Source organism: Pimephales promelas, chromosome 24, assembly GCF_988280905.1.
Source record: "Pimephales promelas chromosome 24, fPimPro1.hap1.1, whole genome shotgun sequence".
NCBI lineage: Eukaryota > Metazoa > Chordata > Actinopteri > Cypriniformes > Leuciscidae > Pimephales > Pimephales promelas.
In genome coordinates this window covers 7,988,802-8,011,547 of record NC_142792.1, presented here as the reverse complement: position 1 = coordinate 8,011,547, position 22,746 = coordinate 7,988,802, and the positions used below count along the sequence as shown (strand labels likewise).

At 39.0% G+C, this 22,746-nt stretch overlaps 1 protein-coding gene across 1 annotated transcript; it reads left to right on the top strand.

The window, feature by feature from the left end:
• The first annotated feature begins 281 nt into the window (after positions 1-281).
• On the top strand, positions 282-20,836 carry cnot4b (CCR4-NOT transcription complex, subunit 4b). Its single transcript, XM_039668043.2, has 13 exons — positions 282-488; positions 6,160-6,388; positions 7,096-7,293; positions 9,213-9,299; positions 9,466-9,567; positions 9,972-10,097; positions 10,176-10,294; positions 10,567-10,770; positions 11,443-11,497; positions 11,649-11,901; positions 11,984-12,517; positions 16,884-17,108; positions 18,900-20,836. The coding sequence occupies exons 2-13, from the start codon at positions 6,215-6,217 to the stop codon at positions 19,205-19,207; spliced, it is 2,385 nt and encodes a 794-aa protein (XP_039523977.1). The 5' UTR covers positions 282-488; positions 6,160-6,214; the 3' UTR covers positions 19,208-20,836.
• Positions 20,837-22,746: the final 1,910 nt, after the last annotated feature.

Here is a 22,746-nt window from a genome sequence, read left to right as displayed (position 1 = left end):
AAAGATCCATTCATTACAAAAAGCATTAAATGCATAATAGGTCATGTAAAGATATATATTATTTATATATTAATACAATTAATACATTTTCAAATGTATACAATTTAAAATGCATCACAGTTTCCTCCAATAAATAATGGAAAATAATACCGTTGAGAACAGAGTTCACCCATCAAAATATAGTTCTCTCAACGTCTTTGTGTAGCACACTACATTACCCACAAATGCAAAGGTCCATCATCAACTGCGCATGCGCTGAAAAGTCACAACTTGACGCCCCTCCCTCGCTATTTCAATGTAAGATGGTGGTTAGGAGGCACTACCGCTCAACAGAGAGGCTGTAAGAAACAAGGCTTGGTGTTTTCCCATCAAATCACACAGGAGCAGTGACAAGCCACCCGGGAAATTATATTGCGACCTGTTGTGCTAGACCTGGGTCGTTCAGATAGATTTTATTTGCCGTGAATCAATCTGTACAGATAGACAGGGTGAGTATCCCACTAAGGCCTCTCTTGTCCACCGCCTCCACATTCAGCTGCTTTCCTCTCTCAATTCACCTCTAAATAACACATCTCATCCCTCTTCTCCCTCAAACGTCCATTTCTTGTGAAAATTCCTGTGTCGTTGGTTGCTTTATCAGTCTTGACAGGCTAACGTTAGTCGTCTAGTTAGCCGAGTAAGTTAGCCGCTAACCGCACCGTTTGACCGGCTTTTAATAAAATACTCTAAAATTAATTCTCGACTCGTCAAACACTGACTTATTTTTTGTTATGCATACTTTGAGACAGTATATAGTATACGTACACTGGTTTTGGTGTATATTTCGCCTCTTGAATAACTTCAATAGGTATTAGCTGTTAGCTGGTTTACTTCAGAATGGATTGACAAGGAAACAGAATTCATTTCTGTGTATGATTATGTACTTTTACATTGAGCGAATTCCCTTGTAATTTGAGTAGGAAGTTCCTGTTCATTCTTGGTGCAACATCAGTTTACAGATGTGATGGCAAATATTTCGATGACATTGATTGCTCTTTTACTGCAGGTCATTTCCATATATTTTTTTGGTCCACACCCTTATTGTGTGTGACGCGTGTTTCAAAAGGCAGACCACTGACAGGAGGTGATTGCTACTGTTTTTTTTTTGTTTGTTTGTTTGTTTGTTTGTTTGTTTTGACCAAATGCACATGTCCTTTCCGCAAATAATCATATGAAGCCAGAGTCTCTCAAAAGACCTTTTTATTTTGTTGTTGTTGTTTGGTGACAGCATCACGTTTCTGAACTATAGTGAATGTGTTGAGTGTGCACTATTAATCCTGTTTTTTCAGGAGTGGGTTTTTGAGCTTACTATGTGCTTTTTGTCTTTCAGCTGTAAGCTTTTTTTTTAAGAAGTAGACACGTCAGAAATGAATACGCAGTCATGTTGTTTCAACCCTATATTACTAATTTTTGTTCTTCTGTGCAATGCAAAATGAGATGTTAGGCAGAATGAGCAGCACTTTGGTTGGAAAGAAATGAGAAGAAAGATGCAATCAAAGTGATTTGTGGCTGAGACTGACTGGTTTGAGAGCAGAAATTCGTAAAAGTTTGGATGTGATAATTAGTAAATGATGGCAGAATTGTAACTTTTTCCTTTAACTTTGCTTTTGAATTTGACACAGTAAGTTTGCCAGCTCATTTATTCAGTCATGTATTACATTTTGTTCTTTCAGTAGATGCTTTTATCCAAATGACGTATGGCAGCAATTCATCTTAAAGAGGCGAGCTCAAGCATTTAAATTGACACAAGACAAAACTGCAGCATGCACTTTGAATAAACAGAACAATATCTGATAAATAAATGATCTGCTTGTGTGGATTCTAATAGTAATTATAGCTGGACAGGGATGTCTAGGCCCAGTTCCAGTGCACTGTCTGGCAGGCATTGTTGGTGCCAGACACAATGTTTGTGAGACACTATATGATCACATCTGCCTTGGTGTTCAGTTGCATAGAAAAAAATTAAGCTCTTCGTTTTTATAGTTTGTTGAAAAATTTGCACCTTCACATTCAGTCCGAACGATTCTGCCACAATCCTGGCAGTACAGGAAAAAGTCTTTTAATATCAGCTTTAGCAGGATGTGAAACGATTAAAGTTGTTTTGTCTTAAGCTGTGGGCCATCTCAGATATGTTAGGGAAAAAAGGGATGGACCCTTTGTCTCAAATGTTTTTATCGTTTTTGTGCTTTTATTCTGTCTGCCCAGAGTAGCTATTTGTGGTACAGACATATCTTTCATTCCTTGTCCATCTGCTCATGAAGAGCAGCCCACAAATGGACACGACTCTCACTCTGATGATAATTTCAGCTAGGCTCTTCTATGACATCAGAATGATGCCAGCTGAGACAAGTGTCTGTCTCTTCACCAACTAAGCTTGTCTGCGTACTAGATTATCGTATAATGTTTTTAAGCCTTTTATTTTATTTATTAAAAATGAAACACCATAATTTTGTAAATTGAGTCTGACAGTCTGTCTTAATGTATAGTAGCGTTGTTACTGTGTAGTTGACTTAAATTTGTTTGTTGTGTGTAAGGAATCAGATTCTTAATTGAAATCAGTTTCTACTAGAATAGATGTAACCGCATGTTCACCACCTTTCAGTTTTCAGACCATCGATTTGACTGGCACATTAAATTAACTATTTCAGAATCACTTAACAACGTACCAAAGAATTACCAAGTCAGCCTTCAAAGCTTTATTTTGTGTTGAAAGCTGCAGTTTTGCACAGTTATTTTCATCCTTTGTGTGGTTAGTAGTGCTCTGTTGAAGATGTCTAGACGCCACAGTGTTCCTGAGATTTGCCACTATTTATGTAGTTTCAACTGTTGGTTTTCTATTAAGGGAGGCGAAAGTTTTCTGAATTGTTTTCACCATCAAACATGCATCCTCATATAGCTGTTAGCACTAATCAAGCGTGCCACACAAGCCCACAAAAGTGAAGCCAAAACTTCTCGATCGCCCCCCTGTGACCGGTCCTAGTATAGGTCATAACCCCCTCCTACCCATGTTATTCAACGAGACGTGAGACCACTAAACAATTAAAATACACTTCACATATCCTTTTTCCAAAGATAGTTTCTGTCATTTACTGTAGTTTATATCACGCTGATGTAATTTCAAATGTTTGTTTTCAAAATAAGTTTGTATTTAGTTAGTTTTTTGATGTTTTAAACACGGTGCTGTGACATCATGATTGACAGCTGTGATTGACAGGTTGTCTGTGAGAAGTAGTCACTGCTGAAGCACCAGCAGACTTTTTTTCATAATGTTGACTATGTGGTTAGTAGTTGTATTTACCTTATTTTAACGAGTTACTGCAATCAGCGGACATCATTGGAGACAAAGGCCACTTAAGAAATGTGCGGGGCGTGTGCTTGCAAAAGATTCAGCGAGAGTGAGGGCGTGGCCTTGATTTTGCGGCTTTACTTCCTGCTCACGACTGTGCATGTTTGCTCCCGAAAGCAGACTCAAGTCCCAAGATGTCAGCGCCATATCGGGACATTGGCGGCTTCAGTACTCTCTGATGGAAAAGAGCGGAGGAGCGTCGTCCATCTTTTTTACAGTCTATGGTACTAATAGTGAGTGATCAGAACAACAAATTCTCAGGCAACAAATAATGGAATTCATTTGTTTTTTATGCTTTGAAGAATTGTGCCGGAGAGTCTCAAGCCACACAGTTTCACACAGTGCGTTGATCCCGGGAAATTGCCAGAACACCTTCTGTGTGAACGCAAACAAGACCCGGGATTGATACCGGGACTGATCCTGGGTTGTGGACCTAGTAACATTGCCGGGATCAGTCCTGGAACGCGCGCTGTGTGAACAAAAGCCAGGACCAATGCCGTAAAGGGTGTGTCATAGTGATGACCATCCGCGCTGAAGCTGAGATCGTTCACCAGCTTTGTGGAACGGTATGCGCGTGTACATGTTTTCGACGCGTCCATTACACATCTCATCCTGACGTCATGTGTCTTCCCGGGATCTTTACGGGTTGTGTGTGAACGCACTCACAGATCCCGGCAAATCTCTGGCAGTGTGAATGAACCGAAATCAAACAATCCCGGGACAAATGCCGGGTCACGTTATCCGTGTATTTTCCGGAATCTCTGTGTGAAAGGGGCTCAAGTAAGGTGTGGGGAAAATCAGATAGCCTGATGGGACTGCAATTAGCAGTTTGAATGTTTTCTCAAGGATTGAGTATGCTTTAAAGAAAGATCGTTCCACATCGGCTCCTACACAGGAGGGCCCTTCAGGTCGTCCTTTCAGCGTTCAGCTCTCACGGCACACTGGGTTAATGTATATATGAAAACATCTACCATCGCCAACACTCAAACATTGTAGGCTTAGGTCATTGTTTGTCCTTACGCTTTCCCTTGCAAACATGTTTGTTAGTCTGTCTGCTTAGAAGAGAGGTGTGGGTAATTCTGGCCCCTTTGGTGGTCAACAATTATAAGTCTTGATTTCTGTTTAACTTAATCCAGTTTGCATGCGTTCACACTTATTTTGCAATCTGAATTGGCGTTATTACTCTGTTCAAAGGTCAATTTTGAGTGACTTTTTATTAAAGTTTCCTTCCAAATTATGCATCTTTCTTTCACAACATGTGCATGTGATGTTGGATGCCAGAAGGAATCAAGCCCCGCTGAGCTTGTGTCTTTTGGGGTTTGTAATCATTGTGATGAAATTGAATCCCTTTTTTTTTTTTTACGAGAGTGATGGTTAGATATTTGTTATGCATCATTCCCAGCAGGGGCCAGCGGAAAGCTTTCATTACTTGCAGCTGATATCCGCTTCTTCTTGGAAGGAAAAAAAAAACTCTTACACAGTTTCCAATTCCATATCGGCACGTTAAGGAGATGGTAAGCTTCATTTTCGCCACCCCCTTCCCACAACACAAGCTGGGGTGAGACTGGATCTCAGGAAGTGATTACCCTATATGTAGCTCACACCGTCCTCCGTGTTCAATCAGCATTTCCCTTTTAAAGGGAGATTCAAGGGGCTGACTCCTCCTCCTGCTGTACTCTGCCTTCCCAGGATGGGGTATATTTAGAAGCTGGGTGATGGTGGTGGTGACACCAGTGGGACTAAGAAAATTTAGTCAGTGGTAGGAAAGTTGCAAAATGCCTGGAGCCCTGACTATAGTTTGTAAGTTTAACATGTCATAGATGAGTATACATGAAAGCTCCATATTCCGGTTTGTTTGTTTATGAATACAAGGCTGTCCTGTATTTGTTCACATTTAGGAGCTTCGTTCAGACCATTGTTTGATAAATGAACCTCTTAGGGAAGTGCCACCAGGGAACAGAAGTGTCTCGGACAAACTGCTATATTTGTGCTGTTAATACATAGAAGTTTGATTACTACAGCGGAAAGAAAGACTCCAAACCAGAATGTGACAACAAAAATTTGTCCAGAAGAAAACTAATTGTCACTAAGAGGTGAATTAGCTTGAACAAATCCCCCCTTGCTTTGGCACACTAGGATGCCGACATTAGTTTTTATTAGTGTTTTAAATGAAGATGCTAGCTGTCACATTCCCACACACAACACCACAGAGACATTAAATTGTTTTTCAACCAATGCATCCTATGTTCAGCGAGCCTTGTCATGTGCCCACGGATCTGTGTTCCATACGAGGATCCAAAACCTCATTTTCAGTAATTGCTGAATCTGCACCTACACATTTAGACTAACAGTTCACTGGATGGTCCCTAGATGATGCATATACTGGTTTATGAAACTGTTGCAATTGTTTGTGTGGGTGTTTGTGCTTGTCGATTCCAATTATGCCTTCAATTCCTCTCATGACTGAAGTTTTAAACTCCTCCCACACACGCAGACACACTTTTACTAGTAGCAGAATCATTATTTGCTTGCTGATACAACCTCTAGTGTGCTTTGAGACTATTTAAAGGATATGAGCCTATTTCTGTCTTGCTTCTTAAGATTAGGCCTACGCACTGTTGGAAAGAAATGAGATATTTGTAGATATTGGCTGCATTTCTAAATCTAGAAGCTTCATTTGTTTGAAACCTTTCGGCCCATAATGGACCAAAAAACAACAACATTATTATTATTATTATTAATTAAACTTGTTGAAACTTATTTTTTCTCCTCAGCTCTGCCTCTGAACTGTGAGAACACCCCGCTCTTTTCTCTGCGCCGTGCCATAGGATGTCCCGCAGCCCTGAGGTGAAGGAGGACCCCATGGAGTGCCCACTGTGCATGGAACCATTGGAGATTGATGACGTCAATTTCTTCCCCTGCACCTGCGGCTACCAGATCTGCCGCTTCTGCTGGCATCGCATACGCACAGACGAGAACGGCCTCTGTCCGGCCTGCAGAAAGGTAACAAATAAGTCGAGAAACCATTCATTTGTTTCTAAGAAATTGCTCCTTTGGGGAGCTCAAGGAGATGAGATGTTTTAATGGCTAGCATTCAGCATCCCAGGGAACTTTGCTAGATTAATTCACGCTCCTGCTGTTGCCTCAGGCCCTGCATGATTTTATCGGTGCTGTGTGGAGGGAACATGTTCAGCACAACAGTTCTCCAGTGCTTGTATTCTTTTTATAAACACTCACTAAAACCAGTCCCTGTAGTGGCCAGTTTACTGCAACTCCTTAACCTTAATGTGCTTAATGCACATTATTATATCCTTGTTAATTGCAGCATATATCATGCAATATCATCATCATCATTCCAGTGGGTGATCTTAAAGAGAACTTCAGGGTGTCCGCTGATACTTAATCTGTGGCATATTAAAACATATTAAATTTGCACTTCAAAATTAAACACTGTAAAGTCTTGATTCTAACTCATTGCGTTTCAGTATTAAAATGCATTGATACATTGTGAAAATGTTTTTAAATGTAAGATTTAAGACATTTTATTATGTGTTGTATTTATTTCTTATGCTATGAATAAAGCCTTTGATTCCGATATGGCAATAAAATATATATTTTTTTAATAATATTGTCATAACCTAATTTAGTGAAACAAGATCCACCTTCTAGAATGAAGTCATCTTACGTCTAGAATCGTATGTTTTGTTCAGCCCTATCCAGAAGACCCTGCAGTGTACAAACCTCTCTCTCAAGAGGAACTTCAGAGGATAAAGAACGAGAAGAAGCAGAAGCAGAATGAGCGGAAGCAGAAGATCACAGAGAACCGCAAGCACCTCTCCAGTGTGCGAGTCGTCCAGAGAAACCTGGTGTTTGTGGTGGGCCTTTCACAGAGACTCGCCGACCCCGAGGTGATTCAGCTAAATTCAATGCTTTACTCCCCTCTGTGCAAATGATATCGTTCACACTCAATATAAATAACTCAGGAAGTCCATATTCAAACACCAAGGCTCAATATTTATCTCGGTGTTTTTAGGTAGTGAGCTCTCAAAATTCTCACCCACATATGGTTTCCATGTTTAATAAAAGTTTTACTGCAAGCGAGATATAGAAAGGTACACGTCGCATTTTCTCTTCTGTGTTCTATCAGGGTATTATCTGTTTAAGTGTTGAAAAATTAAGGTTGGGGAGCATTTCTCCTATCTGCTAAAACAAGACTTTCATGAGTGGATGAAAAGAACATAAAGGACATTTTGAGTTCACATCCTTCTGTGTAAAAAGACCCACCTGTCTCACAGGATTTATGAAGTGGATATGATTCTAATAAGTAAGTAAATACTGGTGGTCTACCGATAAATGTTGCTGATATCTTGGAGAGTAGGCAGATCATACAAAAATGATTGCATTTTCAAATATAAAGAAATTGTTAAAAACATTAATAAAAAGCAAACAACAATAATCTGGTGAATGGTGCGCTCTGGGAATCAACACTAATTTTACATGCAGTACACACTATATGTAATGTTTAAATGCATGTTTTCTGAATTCAGATGGTAAATTAAAAAGCATTTGCCTTTCTATTAAAGAACAGAGAGAAGATTGAGAATATATATATATATCGAATGACCGCTAATAATTACCTGTGTCAACAAGTTAAAATGTGCCTTTTAGTGCTTCCAAAGCAACTTTGCCATGGTAAAGCATACCTATTACCTATTATTATGGCTGTTTTCTTGGTGTGTTGTGCAGGATTGCTTCCATGTAGTTCCAAGGAAACCCACAAATCAGTCAAATGGCAATAAAACATGAGATGAAATGTTTTCCTGGGAAAATGGGAGAAAGCTAGCTGCCCACTAGCTGCACTTAGCCTTCATTACCAGCCCACGAAAAACAGCTTTCACTCTCTTTTCGCTCCCTTCTCTCTGACACTTTCTCTCCCTCTTTGCCATCACAGCTAACGTCATGTACCCTGAATAGCTCTCAGCAGAGAACATGTTATTCAGTGAGAGAGAGTGAGAACATGCCTTCTAATTCCTTTCCGAAAGATATTCGGAGCACAAAGCTTAAATAAACCCATCAAATCTATGTTAGTGACTGTTTTTCAGAGGTCTTTAGTTTTATAGGATTTGCTTTAATTTTCTTTCTGTATTAATCGTCCCTTTACCATATCAGTCTTTGTGCTTTTGTTTGTTTCACCCTGAGGGTGTGAAAAAGAACAAAAAACGAAAGTGAGTGAAGCTGCTTTACGCGAACAAAGACCGCAAGGAAACATCCGGACTGCTTTCACAGTTCAAGAGTGACCAGAATCTCAAAAGCACCATGCCATCGAGGCGAAGCCCTCTGCCAATGAGTTGTCAGTCACCCGCTGCTAGAGACCTACTTGTGTGCCACACTTTGTTTTCAGTGTTGATTTGGCTGAACATTGTGGACATCCTGTTGATAGTGTTTAAATCGTCGGTTCTTAATACAGTATGTCATTCACACAAATCCTGCTTTTATCTCGTCCTCAAAAGCCTTGTTGTGTAAAACGGTTTACTTATGTAAGATTTTATATGTAGACATGATGTTTGTTGGTGTAAGAAATGTGGTTTAAATTGTTAAATGATATTTGCCACAGTGCTGATGGTGTATTAAGTTCCTAACCTAGTTTTCATATGGCCTTCTCTTGTAATAATTGGTGATTGAGTCATATCCTTCCGATGAATCATGATAATCAGGTGTGCTCTCTCCCTGTTTGACTCCATTAAACAAACTGCATTTGCTTGTGCTGTTGATGATCTGCAAACGGCAATCAGGGCTTTTTAAATATATAATTGATGTCTGATTGCAGGTTTTAAAAAGGCCGGAGTACTTCGGGAAGTTTGGAAAGATCCACAAAGTGGTCATCAATAACAGCACTTCTTATGCTGGCTCACAGGTGAGCTTCACTTTCTTCTCGGCCATTTTCTTGCCTGCTCAAATATTTAGTATAATTAATTAACAGTCTGCCAATTGTCTTTTTCTTTCTACTACAGCAAAAACACTTTACTACTGCTTTGTTTTGTCTGATTTAATCATCTAATATGTTTGATTTTTGTCCCCAGGGTCCTAGCGCCAGTGCCTACGTCACTTACATTCGATCAGAAGATGCCCTCAGAGCTATACAATGTGTTAACAATGTTGTAGTAGACGGCAGAACACTTAAGGTAAACTTAAGGTCCAATATTATGAAGTGCAATAGACTTTCAGTTAGGGCTGGGCATTGGAACTAATTTGCGCGCTATTCTATTTCATATCGATAAAATTGGGTCCCATCAGGTACAGTATGTGGCAAATTTCCTCAAGTAAAAAAATATTTCTCAACTAATGCTGTAAATAATACAGGGAACCCAAGTTGGTACATCACTGTAATATTAAAGGTTAAAATACAGTGAATTTGCAATATAGTGCATATATTTAGCAAATATTCATTTTTCTAGCTGACTGACAAGTTTATGGTCATTGAATGGATTTTCTGAGGTAATTGTTTGTATACAAGCTGGGGTTTTTTTTACATCTTTCGGCATATATCTAAATACAGTATACACCCATATGTATTTATTTTATGCAGGCTTCTTTAGGTACAACAAAATACTGCAGTTATTTTCTAAAAAGCATGCAGTGTCCCAAACCAGACTGCATGTATCTTCACGAGCTGGGAGACGAAGCTGCTAGTTTCACAAAAGAAGAAATGCAGGTAACGTTGCAGCCTCCTGCAACATGTTTACTGACGTCGACAAACTTGCATATGAACTCTTAACGTTTGACATTTCAGGCTGGAAAACATCAGGAATATGAACAGAAACTCTTACAGGACCTCTACAAAACAAACCCCAACTTCCTGCAGAACTCGGTCGGGGAAAAGACAAAGGGCAAATCAAGCACATCACAAAGGTTTGTACTCAATTGTACCTTCCCCAGCTGCTTCAATAAAAAAAAGTTATTCATTTATATATTTATTCAGAAATAACATGCATTGACATGGGAATTATTTCATATTTTTCATGTATTTCATTCTAAAATATTCTAAAAAGCATTAGTATGTGTGTTCAAACTTTAAATATTATAATTAAAATAAAATTAATTAATTATAATCTGGTCATATGAAGTTTTTATATTGCATCTCAGTTTTGTTGTTAATCTTGCATTTGTATCATGACCCCCAGTTCCAACAGTAACAACAAAGAGGCGTGGCCTTCGTTACAAACCACAGGGAAGATGCCCAATGGGCTTCCAGAACACCATGAGACCCCACCCCTAGATGGCGGCTCAGACTCTGAAAACATGACTCCAGATGGTCTGGACACAGAGCTGGGCCTTGGCTCCATCGCTGGCCTGCCTCCCTTCACGTCAAATTGTGACCCTGTCAGGTAGCCAGCCTGTGAACTTCTGCCCTGTGCCTCATTCTGTCAGCCTTTTCCTTTGCTGAACATTTCATCATCTTATTCTCAAAGACATAAGGGCACCAAGGTTGCAATTTTAAAGACATTGTTGGATGGTTGAACAATCACTAAATAGAAAATATATTTTTAAAAAAAGAAAGAAAAAAAAGGCTAAATTCCACTAAAACATTTAAAGAAAAATTAAGCATTCAATTTGTTTATAAAATCACAAACATTTAGTCAATACATTTTTTAAACATGTACATGTTAACGTAAATCAAAACATCTTAAAGGGTTAGTTCACCCAAAAATTATTGTTTTTTTTTTTTTATTCACCCTCATATTGTTCCAAACCTGTAAGACTTTCTTGAATTTTCAGTAACACAAATTAAGATATTTTTATGAAATCTGAGATATTTCTGTCCCTCCATTGAGGGGACCTGAAGAAAAACCTACTTCGCATACATACTAGTACTAACAGAACAAAGACAAAAGCTCTCCATCACACCAAAACCACCCATATCTTCCACAATCCAACCATTCGATATTAAGCGATAAACATTTAAGGTCATCCGTCTTTCTAAATGATCTCTCTCATTGGTGTAATGCTGGTAGTATATGAATGTAATTGATTCTCATGTATTCATTATTTTCCTGCAGCCCGAGTAACAAATCTTCAGATTGCTTCAGCATAAGTAATGGAGAAACATCACAAGTAAGTTCATGATTGCATATTCATTCTGTTCTTTTGAGAATGGCAAGCTGTACACCTAAATAATGTTATCTGAATCACTTTCCTTTTATTTGGGAAGTAACCAATGTTTTAACATCATGATTTTTTTTTTACCCCTTACTAAACTCTTCAGATTTCTGGCAACCACTCCCCATCGCCCCCTCCTGGCCTGACCAAGCCATCTCTAGTGGTGCCTATTTGTGTAGGACTGACGGTACGGTCGCCTTTCGAAGGAGCAGCTGCCGAGTCACAATCACTCTTTTCAGACAACAGCAACTTTCGCCACCCCAATCCCATCCCCAGTGGCCTGCCCAGCTTTTCCAATTCCCTTCACAGCAACTCCGATTGGCCCACTGCCCCAGAACCACAGAGCCTCTTTACATCAGGTACCTGGACCCGTTTAGGCTTACTCATTCACATGAAAGATAAAAATGTAAAATGCACACTTATTTGTCTTCTTTCTGACAGAAACCATACCAGTGTCGTCCTCTACGGACTGGCAAGCGGCCTTCGGTTTCGGCTCTTCGACCAAGCAGCAGGATGACGACCTAGGCTTTGACCCCTTTGACGTCACCCGTAAGGCACTGGCTGACCTCATAGAGAATGAGCTCTCAGTGCAGGATAAAGCCTCCTTGCCCCTGACCACCACAATGTCAGGGCCAGTCTTCCCCCACGGGCCTTTACTCGGCCCGCTACACAACACCCCCTCCATGAAAAGCGCTCTTCAGCCTCCTATGTCCTCACACTTTGCCCCAAACTCCAGCCTGCCCTCACGAGGCTTCTCCCAGCTCCCGCACCGCACCGTCTACAACTCCTTTAGCTTTCCCGGCCAGACGCAGACCTCTCGCCACAGTTGGATGGGCATGCACATGCGCAACAACCTCCAACACTTGAATCACACCGGGGCCTCTTCTGCTGCCCAGCATAGCTTTTTGGACTTGAACTTGGCGCCACAACAGCAACATCATCACAGTACAGGGCTCGGAGGTATAAACATGACAGGTAAGTGTAAACCAGTGTTGGGATCTGTTTGTGTGTGCGTGCATATCAGTTCTAAATACTCGCTGTGCTATTAAATGGGAATTTAAATGGTGAGACAAATCAGTATGAACAGTGAAAGTAATACATTTTAACTGGCATTAATTAGGTGTGGAAATATATGTTTGCTAAACTAACTTGATTAGTTTGTATTCTTTTGATTCCTTTGCATTTAAAAAAAAAATATATCGGGCAATGAAAGTACAGGTGTCGGCAAGTGACACTATGATGACACTATCTCTTTCTGAAAAAAGTGGTATCGGTGCATCCGCAAATATATGTAGTAAAATAATATTTTTTTAAAAATGTGATAGCTTTATTTTTAATTAACTTCTAAAATAATACTTTGCTAACTCTTATGTTTGCATTATGGGTATTTCTGTCACTGCAAACTCAGCCACTGGTGGGCAGTGTAGTACTATTTTCCTATTATTCAGCCATGTACATCATCAGAGAAGATTCTAGTGATTGCCAAGGGCTCTCTTATGGAATTAAAGCTCATGATTTATAGCAGTGAGATCGGTGTCACATTTAGTGCTGATGCAAATTGTAGAGCATGTAATCATCATCATCCCTTGAGGACATCTTCATGACCGGGCTGCAGTGTGCATAATGCATGATGGGCCTGCCCACTTCCTTTCTTACTTTTCGCATTTTAGGTATGTTTCTGTGGTTTATGGGGTGAACTTCTAAATCTTGTGAGTGCTTTATTTAAAGTAGTCAGTATAACCAGGTTAGTTCAGAATCAGTTTGACTTGAAAAGACAGATGATTCTCCTAACGTGAACTATGTGCCTACACTTGAACTAAGACTTATGTTTACAAAGATTCATTTTTATTTTTCTGATGTGAGAACAGCCCGTATGAAGGAAATATCTAATGCCGGTATTATCTGTCTGAGGAGAAGGTATTCGGACAGGGGGAAGAGGCTACAGTTTGACATTTCATTCAAGCCCTTACCTGAACCTTTCAGCTAGGAGCAAATATCATAAAACACGTCATTCCGTCTGAGACCATAACAACATGGACAAGTAAATGTTGGGACTGACTGAAGATGCGTTTACGGTGATGCATAAAAAGCGGTATTTATTAGGCACACAATTAACTCATCTCAGAACAGCAGCTGTCAAACACACTGCAAGGGATTCACTGAAATCAGGTCTTGTAGCTACACTAAAGCAGCTGAGCTACTGTCATGCAGTTGAAAAATGTATTCAAGTCGGTAGCGTCGGTTAGTTACTCCCCAACCCCATCCTAAATTGATCTTTCAGGAATTCAGTTAATATAAATAAAGCGTTTCCTTGCGGTCTAGCTGTAGGGCTTTTTATGTAAAATAATTGAATCTGCTGACACTGCTGTGGAAGTGTAGCATCTGTTAACATGCTGTTTGTTTCTCAGCATGCCTTTACTTTTTAAGATTAGATTAAACTTGTATTTCAGTTTGGTGAAAAAAGAAGGGACGGGAAATTGGATGTGACCTCAAGGTTTCATTATTCGTTGAATCAATGAATAACTAGCATGACTACTGGCTTCCTTTTAGACTCAGTTTTGCTGTGCAGTGTATTTTGTTTGTTTCTTCAATCCATGAGTCTCCGAGAGAGAAATGGTCTTCCCTGTTTGAAATGGTGTCCTCCAGAGAATGCAGCTGCCCAGGACCTGGGAGGAGAACATTGCATTATTTACGAAGAAAAGTCGAGATACCAAAATAGGCTGGAGGGCCAACACATGCAGTCTCATTAGGAGTGTGTGAGAGAGATTTCTGCGACATGGAAAATGTAGATTTAGATCAGATTTAGCAAGCTAATAATAATGAGAAAAATAAGCTAATTGGTTGACTATAAAGTGTTTTTATTTTTTCATTTTATATATAGAGAGAGAGAGAGAGTGAATTACCGAAGATATTCATTTACTTTAAAATTTGTCCATAAATAACTAAAAACAGAAGACATGTTATTCTTTTAATAATCCAAGTTGATATGATTATATTTTTTTGGAAACCGTAATACTTTTTTTTATTTTTTTCTTTAAGGGTTCTTCGAGAAGGTTTAAAAGAGAATTATTTATTTGAAATAGAAATCTTTTAATATTCATAAATGTCACTTTTTTTGATTAATGCACCTTGTGGAATAAAGGAATTAAAATAACGTGGAGACTTGTAAGTAGTGTATATAAAACATTTTTAATCGAATTTCCAGCCAAAATAACTAATATCACGGTGGTGATTTTGTTTTTAATATTTTATTAACATGATGTATATCTGATATATTGTTCATCACTTAAAAATGCATTGCAGACCTTCTACTCTACAACCTTTAAAGCTCCTCAAAAGAAATTAGGTTCCTTCAGTTTGCTGCTATGATTCTGAGTTAAGCTTTTGTCCCATCCACATAAATAAAACATGATGACACTTGTTTATCTGAGTATGTAAATGGGAACATGGGTGATTGTGTTAATGCCTGACACAGTTGGCTAGACAAGCATTTTCCAATCAGAAGGAAGAACTGTGGAGAGGTATAAGAACACCACCTCATTCACCTTATTCAACACCTTGTTCATCTTATCTCCTCCTTCAGAGGTGTTTCATTAAAGCCCCAGTCCCCTTCAAGTGTTGATATTGAGTGTCTAGATTCTCATATTTCCTGGTTCTCTCACACTTGACTTGACTAGGTTTGGCTGTATCGACTACAGAACCAATTCAGCGTTTCCCAAGTGAGCCTGTCACTTTCTGTGTTTGAGGCTTGATCATTGTTAATTTGGTAATCGGTTACTGGGAAATCACCTTCTGTAATGTAATGAAATGTGTCATGAGACTTGATTGTGGTAGTACACTTGCAGTGTGGGTTAGGGCTGGACCATTGGAAAAACAAAATCTAATTTAAAATATATCATAGCAATATCATACTTTATGTATCCGGATTAATGAAAATTGGAATCTACTTTCAAGTTTTCCTAAATGTGTTTTTTTTTTTTTTCTTAAATAATTTCTGATAATTGTCCTGTTTAAAAATCCAATTAGCCAAATACCATGTTTGTTCATAACGTTTTAATGGCAAAATTGTAATGAAGTTAAAAATTATTTGAAAATAATTTTGACTAAATAAACAGATAAATTTAGATATTTGAGTTTAATTTTACTTTATTTTTATTTTTATGAATTAACTAATAGAATAAATGAAATGCTTATTTGTAATAATTAACTACATTTAGGCTTTTAACAAAATGTATTGGACAGTTTTAAAGGACTAGCGCATCCTTCTGGATTTAATTGAATTGTTTTTTTTTTTGTTTTGTTTTTTTTTTTTGCTGGGCTTAGTTTCACACGTTGTATCACTATTACATTCAGATTAATGACAATGAATTTTATATGTAAGACATAACCTCGTGATGATATTTCTATGGTCAAGTTTTCACCTCTTTTGTGTATTGTATGTATTTAAAAGGAAGTTTGCTGAGTCTTAAGTCAAGCTTAAAGGCTTTTTCCCCCTGTTGTTATCTCTCTCTCTCTCTCTCTCTCTCTCTCTCTCTCTCTCTCTCTTCTTTCTTCATCATTTTTGCTGCTTGGTTTCTGTCCCTGTGGGCAGGAGCCAACCTTAGGAGGATAGTGGCCTGATTAGAGAAGAAAAGGTTTATTTTGGCCTGGGTCCAGCTGAAAGAAGCTCTGCGTTATTGAAGCTGCATGTCTCTCCTCCAGTGTGACACACAGAAAAAAATAAATGAGGAGCTAATTGAATAATAACGGGACTGTAAAGAGCTTTATAATGATTGTTCCTCCATTAGAAAGGGCTAGTTGACTCAGAAGGGAGCCAAAGATCACCTGTTGTTTTTGCTGAATCGAGTATAAATCACCATTACAGTAACGGTTATTATTACACTGTCCAGCTTTGATTAATGCTGCTTTTTTTTTTTATTCTATATCTCATGAAATGCAAAAGAATTCAATATTTTTTTTTTGTTTGTCAATTGATTGCCAGTCATTATTTTGCAAATGATTAATCAAATTATTTACTTGATTTGATTCCTTTATAAGTCATTTTCACGGCATGAGGCAGTTTTAATTTTGTCAGTCTAAACATAGTCCTATTTTACTGTTGTGTTCCTTTTGGCTGTTTTTGAGTGTTTGTTTTTTTCATTAGTTGTGCTAAAATTAATCACTGAATTAACACAACTAGCATCTCTTGTTTTTTGTGTTGTACAAGTTGAAACTTATAATTGCTTTTTCTTTCTCTTTCTTCATCTCCTCTCCATCTCTGCTGTTGTCCCCCAATCTCCTCTTTTCTGGTGCGTTTGTGCGCACGGGCGTTTGGATACCCCACCGTCACCCTCCCGAACAGAAAACAGCACCTCAGTAGAAAGTCTAAATGTGAAGGAGTGGCAGGACGGGCTCAGAGCGCTTTTACCCAACATTAACATCAACTTTGGTGGACTTCCCAACTCTTCCTCATCTTCATCTTCATCATCCTCCTCCTCCTCCTCTAGCGTGAACCACCCAGGCGGCATCTCACACAGCCTTAGCTGGGACGGCACAGCCAGCTGGATGGACCCCGCCATCATCACAGGTACATTACCTTCACAACATATATTTGCCTTGTAAAATGCCTCCAGATTTTGGTAGTTAATTGTTTCCTTCCCTTTTGCTCCTGTCATTCTCTCTTCACAAAGGGAAAGTTACACATTCATTTTGCTTGCTTAGTTAAATCTATCTATAATCTATTATGTACACAAAAATACTAATATTAAATATTAACTTTGGAATATATTTCATTATTGTCCATGGTGTAATATTACCAATTATAGTTAACATGATAATATTGCCAATTTGTTTTTCAGTCTTTAGTAATGTTGTGTAATGTGATCTGACAGTATTAAAAACACACATTTGTGAAACAAATTTACCCGACTACCTCAGGAAAAACAAGGCTCGTTCAAATTGTGCCTTTGGGAGCTAAAATGAATAATGCATTTAGGCCTTTTAAACATTTATAAGTAACCTTTTCACTAAAAATGTCAGAGATGTAAAGCCATTTTAAGGGCCACAGAAGAGGGCACACATTTCAGATCAGTTCGATCTCCTGCACTTTCAGGCGGTCTAAAGCATCCATGTGGACTGAAGCAGATATCACACAGAAAAACGCCAATTATTAATATCCAAAGTGGTTAAATAAACAATGTACATTTATTGTGTTGTTTGTTATTGTTCAAGCAACGTTTTCATCTTTAATAGAAATTTAGCTGCATTATTCAGTTTTTTTTTTCTAATCAATACTTCAAGCAAAGTTTTGCCATTTGTCTCTCCTGGGTTGAAGGGAAATAGCAAGTCGTATCTGTTGCTCCCTAAGGTCGACGTTGCAATCTGTATGGATGTCACGAGTGTTGTCTGGGTGCTCTCAGTGGCTGCCTGCAACATCCATCATCCACAGGGGGTTTAGAATTAATAGCTCACAGCAGGCTGCCATGTTTTAAGTGGTGCAAAAGCACCCCAAAACGGCCTGTTTCTTATGTAATTAATCCCATTATGGTGAACGAGTTAAAAATGTCCTCAATAATGTCGCCTACGTGATAAATGGATTCCTACGTAACTGTAGAACGATGGATTTGTTGATTACAAGCTAACTGTTGCTCAGTCCTGTTTAGCACATTATGCGGTTATGTTTAAAGTGATTTATTTCAGTCAGTGGATATTCACGATTTATGCTTTCATAACTTTGTTTGTATCAGTTTCAATGTAATGATGCTTGTTTTATTTGTCCGAATCTCTTTATTCAAAAAAAAATATATATATATATATATATATATGTATGTGTGTGTGTGTGTATATATATATATATATATATATATATATATATATATATATACGTATATATATATATATATATATATATAAGAACCACATTGATTTTAATACACTTCTGTATTTTTATTTTTTTTTTTTTTTGGCATTAATTAAAAAAAAATCAGGGTGTCCTTATATTATAATGAAGAAAATATACTTTTTTTAAAGAAAATAATATGCAGTGAAACAGTTTTGTTAGTTTAGTCATAAAGAAAATATTGCAGAGAGGAATCTTGCAGACCCTCTTGAATATTTGTAAAATGAATATTTGAAAAATGCAGTGCGACTCAAACTTAAATGGTATTTAGGAATAATATAATGATAAAAAAAGGAACTGAGATATGTATTCTACATTTATATTCAACTTGTATTCAAAGAGATAATGTTACTTTTTACTTGAATGTTGTGCAAAACCATATGGAGCCAATGTTACTACAAAAATGAACTTTTAAAAACCTGACGCGTACATCTTAAATAGGTTGACCTTTTTTTTTCCCAATCACTTTGTCCCTTTCAGGTATCCCAGCACCCTCAGGCAACAGTCTGGACTCTCTGCAGGATGACAATCCCCCCCACTGGCTCAAATCCTTGCAGGCGCTCACAGAGATGGATGTCCCTTCCGGCTCCACAGTGCCCCCTCAGCCCCCACACAGCGGCCCCTTCGGAGTCCAGTTCCCCCACAGAGCCGGCTGGACCCCTTATCCAGCCACGGCCAACCCCGCCACCCAGTTCCACTCTCCTCCCCCGGGATTCCAGAACGCCTTCAGAGCCTCAGCTCAGGCCTCCACAGATCTGCTACAGAGTGCCGGCATGGACCGCCATTAGGAACTGTGAAATCCCATTCCCCTTATCCGAAGAACCGCCGACAAACACGGCAGATGAATCCGTACAGAGCTATTAACAAATTAACAAGATTATGTATTGTTTTCCCTCGTCACCTTTTGCTCCTTTTTGTCCCTTTTCCTTGATTTGGTTCAGTTTTTCGTTTTCCTTGTTGCCCTAGTGCTCTGTTCCAGCTTTCCCAATTCAAATGGTCGCATCAAAGCATAACAAACAATAGGTTTTCAACAGGTAAACAAACTCCTCACTAGTACGTAACATTAACGTCGTCGGCACATCATTTTTGGAACACTACACTCTATAAATAAAAAAAGGCATCATCAATGATGTGTTTTCTAGAAACTCCATTTGATCCAAATGGAAAGAATCAAAGGAAAAGTGTCTTGATTTCGAAATAAGAGTCTGCCTTCGAAGCTAAACCAAAAAGAACAGCACCTGTTCGTCCATCTGCACAACAGAGATACTGTACTTCCTGTGAGAGTCCTTAAAGCCATGCCGCTAAGCAATCAAGTAGATATCCAAAATCAAAACAGGGCTTCAATTTATGTTTGATCAAAAGGGTACTTGACTTCCATTATTCTGACGGATCAAAGGCATAATGAAGGCCAAGCAAAAAGCACTTTCCCCAAGGATCTTTGGCCTTTAACTTTGTTCTACCTTGTTAAAAGGGAGATGCATTTTAGGGGTCATAAACGTGGTGCCCGCTCTCAACGCGGCATTTAGCTGTAGATGGATGCAGGCCTTTGCCTTTGACCCATCCGCCAGATTGCCTGGTTGGTCAGGGGGTCTTCCGCTTTAGATCGCAACAGATCGTTAACCTCTGTATCAGAGGGCGGCACGTTGCGAGATTAAGAGTAATGGAGAGCTGGGTAACACCGACTCCTTTCAAGCGCAGGGGTCGTGTAGCACACGGGACGCCACCATGTGGCGTTTCCCATAGCTGCCTCGATGTACGTGGCCTAATCAGTGTTTACGCTCCGACTATGCTCCCTGAAGAAACTTGAAGGTGTGCGAGGTGTACAGAGGTTTAGGAAATAGATCTAGAGTCCGAGTGAAACGACGTTTTTAAGTGTGAATGCGTGACGTGAAACGACAGAGTAGAAAACTTTCCATTGGTGGGTGTTTGGAGAAAATAATCAGGGTTAAAGGGCTTTCCGGTGGAGAGAAATTAATGAGGTTGATAATGTTCTTATGCCGATTGTGACTGTAGCAGTTACTTTGCACGTTTTTTTGTTTTGTTTTGTTTTCACACAAAAAGCGATAAAAGGGAAAGCTGGTATAGTGGCTCTGTTGGGCATCTGAGGTTCTGGCAATACACAGGGGTCTCCTCCGGGACCGTTAACTCTGTTTGTCTCTTCTACTCACCTCCTTCCCATTACCTTCTCAGTTTTCTTTTGATGGTCTTAATCCTGTGTCAGCTGTGTAGGTTCTTGCCGATTGTTTGGTATTCAACAGTATTCAAGAGGAATGGATAAATTAAATCTCGACGACAATGACGAAACCAGTTTAACTTTGGGTTTTACACAGTGCTAAAATGTAAGAAAAATTCAAAGCTGGAGAAATTGTACCTCTCTACAGGTCTGGAGGAAAATAAAAACTAAATCTTAAATAAAAGAGTCAGTGATCTTTTTGGACAACCTTTAGCTTTCTTTTCACCCTTTTCAGCTCTCTGAGACGTGATGAAAGGCGGCGATGGGCTCTGTCGCACCTCCTCGCTCTGCCCCGCAAGTGTTCGGACACATCCTCCTCATTTGAGTCAGCGCTTGTCTGCGATTGCTCCTTTGAGGGATCAGGCTCGGAAGAGGGTTTGTGGCACTTCGCTTCATTTTAATTTATTTTTTGTTCCCTTTAGTGGGGTGTCAATACCAACTTCCAGAGCGCAAGCCTTCAAACAGGTTCGGAGCGGCCCAATTTGCTTTATCTCAGTAAAGAGGCAGCAGCTCCTAGATAATGTCAAGAGTGCATTAGGCATTTGAAGCGAGCTTACCGAGTGCTCTGCTTTCAAACGCTCAGCAGAGCCACTCTGTCATATTCTCGTGCCTAAATTACTGCAGTGCTGATCTAATTGGCAGTGAAAGTTGCCAACAAATATGCAATACTGAAACTGCAGCGACTCAGCATGTGTTTTCTCCGGGGCCTCAGTCATAATGGCTCAAATACGTAATGTAGGATTGAGTCAATATATACATGTATAATAGACTCTATGATTGAGTGGCTCATTTCTGTTCTATCACCTTAAGATGATTTGTATAATGTATAACAGCGTTATTTAATGGTGTAATTAGTTCAATGAGGCAGGACCTGAGAGTGCTCTAGTCTAGGCCAGTGGTTCTCTAATCATTTTAGTTTAAATAAAGCATGCATATATAGAATATATATATATATATATATATATATATATAGAGAGAGAGAGAGTTCCGTAACATGTGCCAATTTGTTTGTTCAAAATGGCTGATATGTGAAATTTGGGTATCATTTGACCGCATGCTGCACTGAATCTAAAGAGACCTGTTTTGTCATTTTTTTTTTTTTTTGTCCAAGCCATTCAGAAGTTATAAGCCAGGCTGTTGTAGAAAATCAGAACTTGTTCTTAAGTGACAAACCTTGTTAAAGGATAATAATAAATATCAATTTTTCACATCTCCTAACCACTTGGTGGCACTGTGCCAAAACGGTTCCCTCAGGTCTAGGTTAACGCACACCAAGTTTAGAAGGGCAAAGTTATGACGTCACTTTGTAGGCCAAAACACGGAAGTAAGTTAACATTTTAGCACTTCCGGTTCCCTTCGAGTCTAAATGGCTGGATAATTTTTAAGATGGAAAATGACGTCATGGGTAGTAATCGAATCGGCTTGAGCCATGGGATCAGGAAAAAAAAAATATTTAGTTTCCTAGGTTATTAGCTTAAAATGTGAAAGTCTAAAAGTCAGTGTTTGGGTTCTAAATGTCTTTTTAAACGTTGATGGTTTCAATCTTCTGGCATCCAATAATTCCCGTCATCTTTGTTGCAGTAATGTAATTCTGATCGTGTGAATTGTTCACAACCTGTCCATGATTAGGCCTGTGACCCATGTTGAGAAGCATTGTTCTGCGCAGTGATCTAAATGCTCTCGAGTTCAAATGCTTGTGTTTCTGTCGCACCGCGTCGATACTCATTGTCTCAAGAGGCCTGATGGAGAACACACGGGCCCATCCTAATCAGAGGTGCTTATTCATAGCAGTGCTCTCGCTCTAAATGCATTCATGAAGTATTCATCAATCCTCAAACACAGGCTTTTCATCTCTTTAAATGAGTTGTTTTTGTTTTGTACGTTCTTGGCCAACAATCCTAGTATGAAGGCTAGTTAGTTTCTTTCTGCCTCCTCCTCGCTCTCTGTTATCACATTTGATGAGTTTGCCCTTCTATTGTACTTTTCTCTCTCGACTTCTCTGGATCCATTTCAATGGTTTGCCCAGTTGATCAGATAATAACCTCATCATATTTGTTGCCTAGGTGGTTTTACTTGCCTTAAATGTCAGCAAGT

What these genes read in the sequence shown, in the direction of transcription:
- cnot4b (XM_039668043.2), top strand. Translation starts at nt 6,215, where the DNA reads ATGTCCCGCAGCCCTGAGGTGAAGGAGGACCCCATGGAGTGCCCACTG. An exon ending in TAGACGGCAGAACACTTAAG is followed by an intron (nt 9,568 to 9,971) that starts GTAAACTTAAGG and finishes TATTTTATGCAG; the next exon opens with GCTTCTTTAGGTACAACAAA. An exon ending in TCAAATTGTGACCCTGTCAG is followed by an intron (nt 10,771 to 11,442) that starts GTAGCCAGCCTG and finishes ATTTTCCTGCAG; the next exon opens with CCCGAGTAACAAATCTTCAG.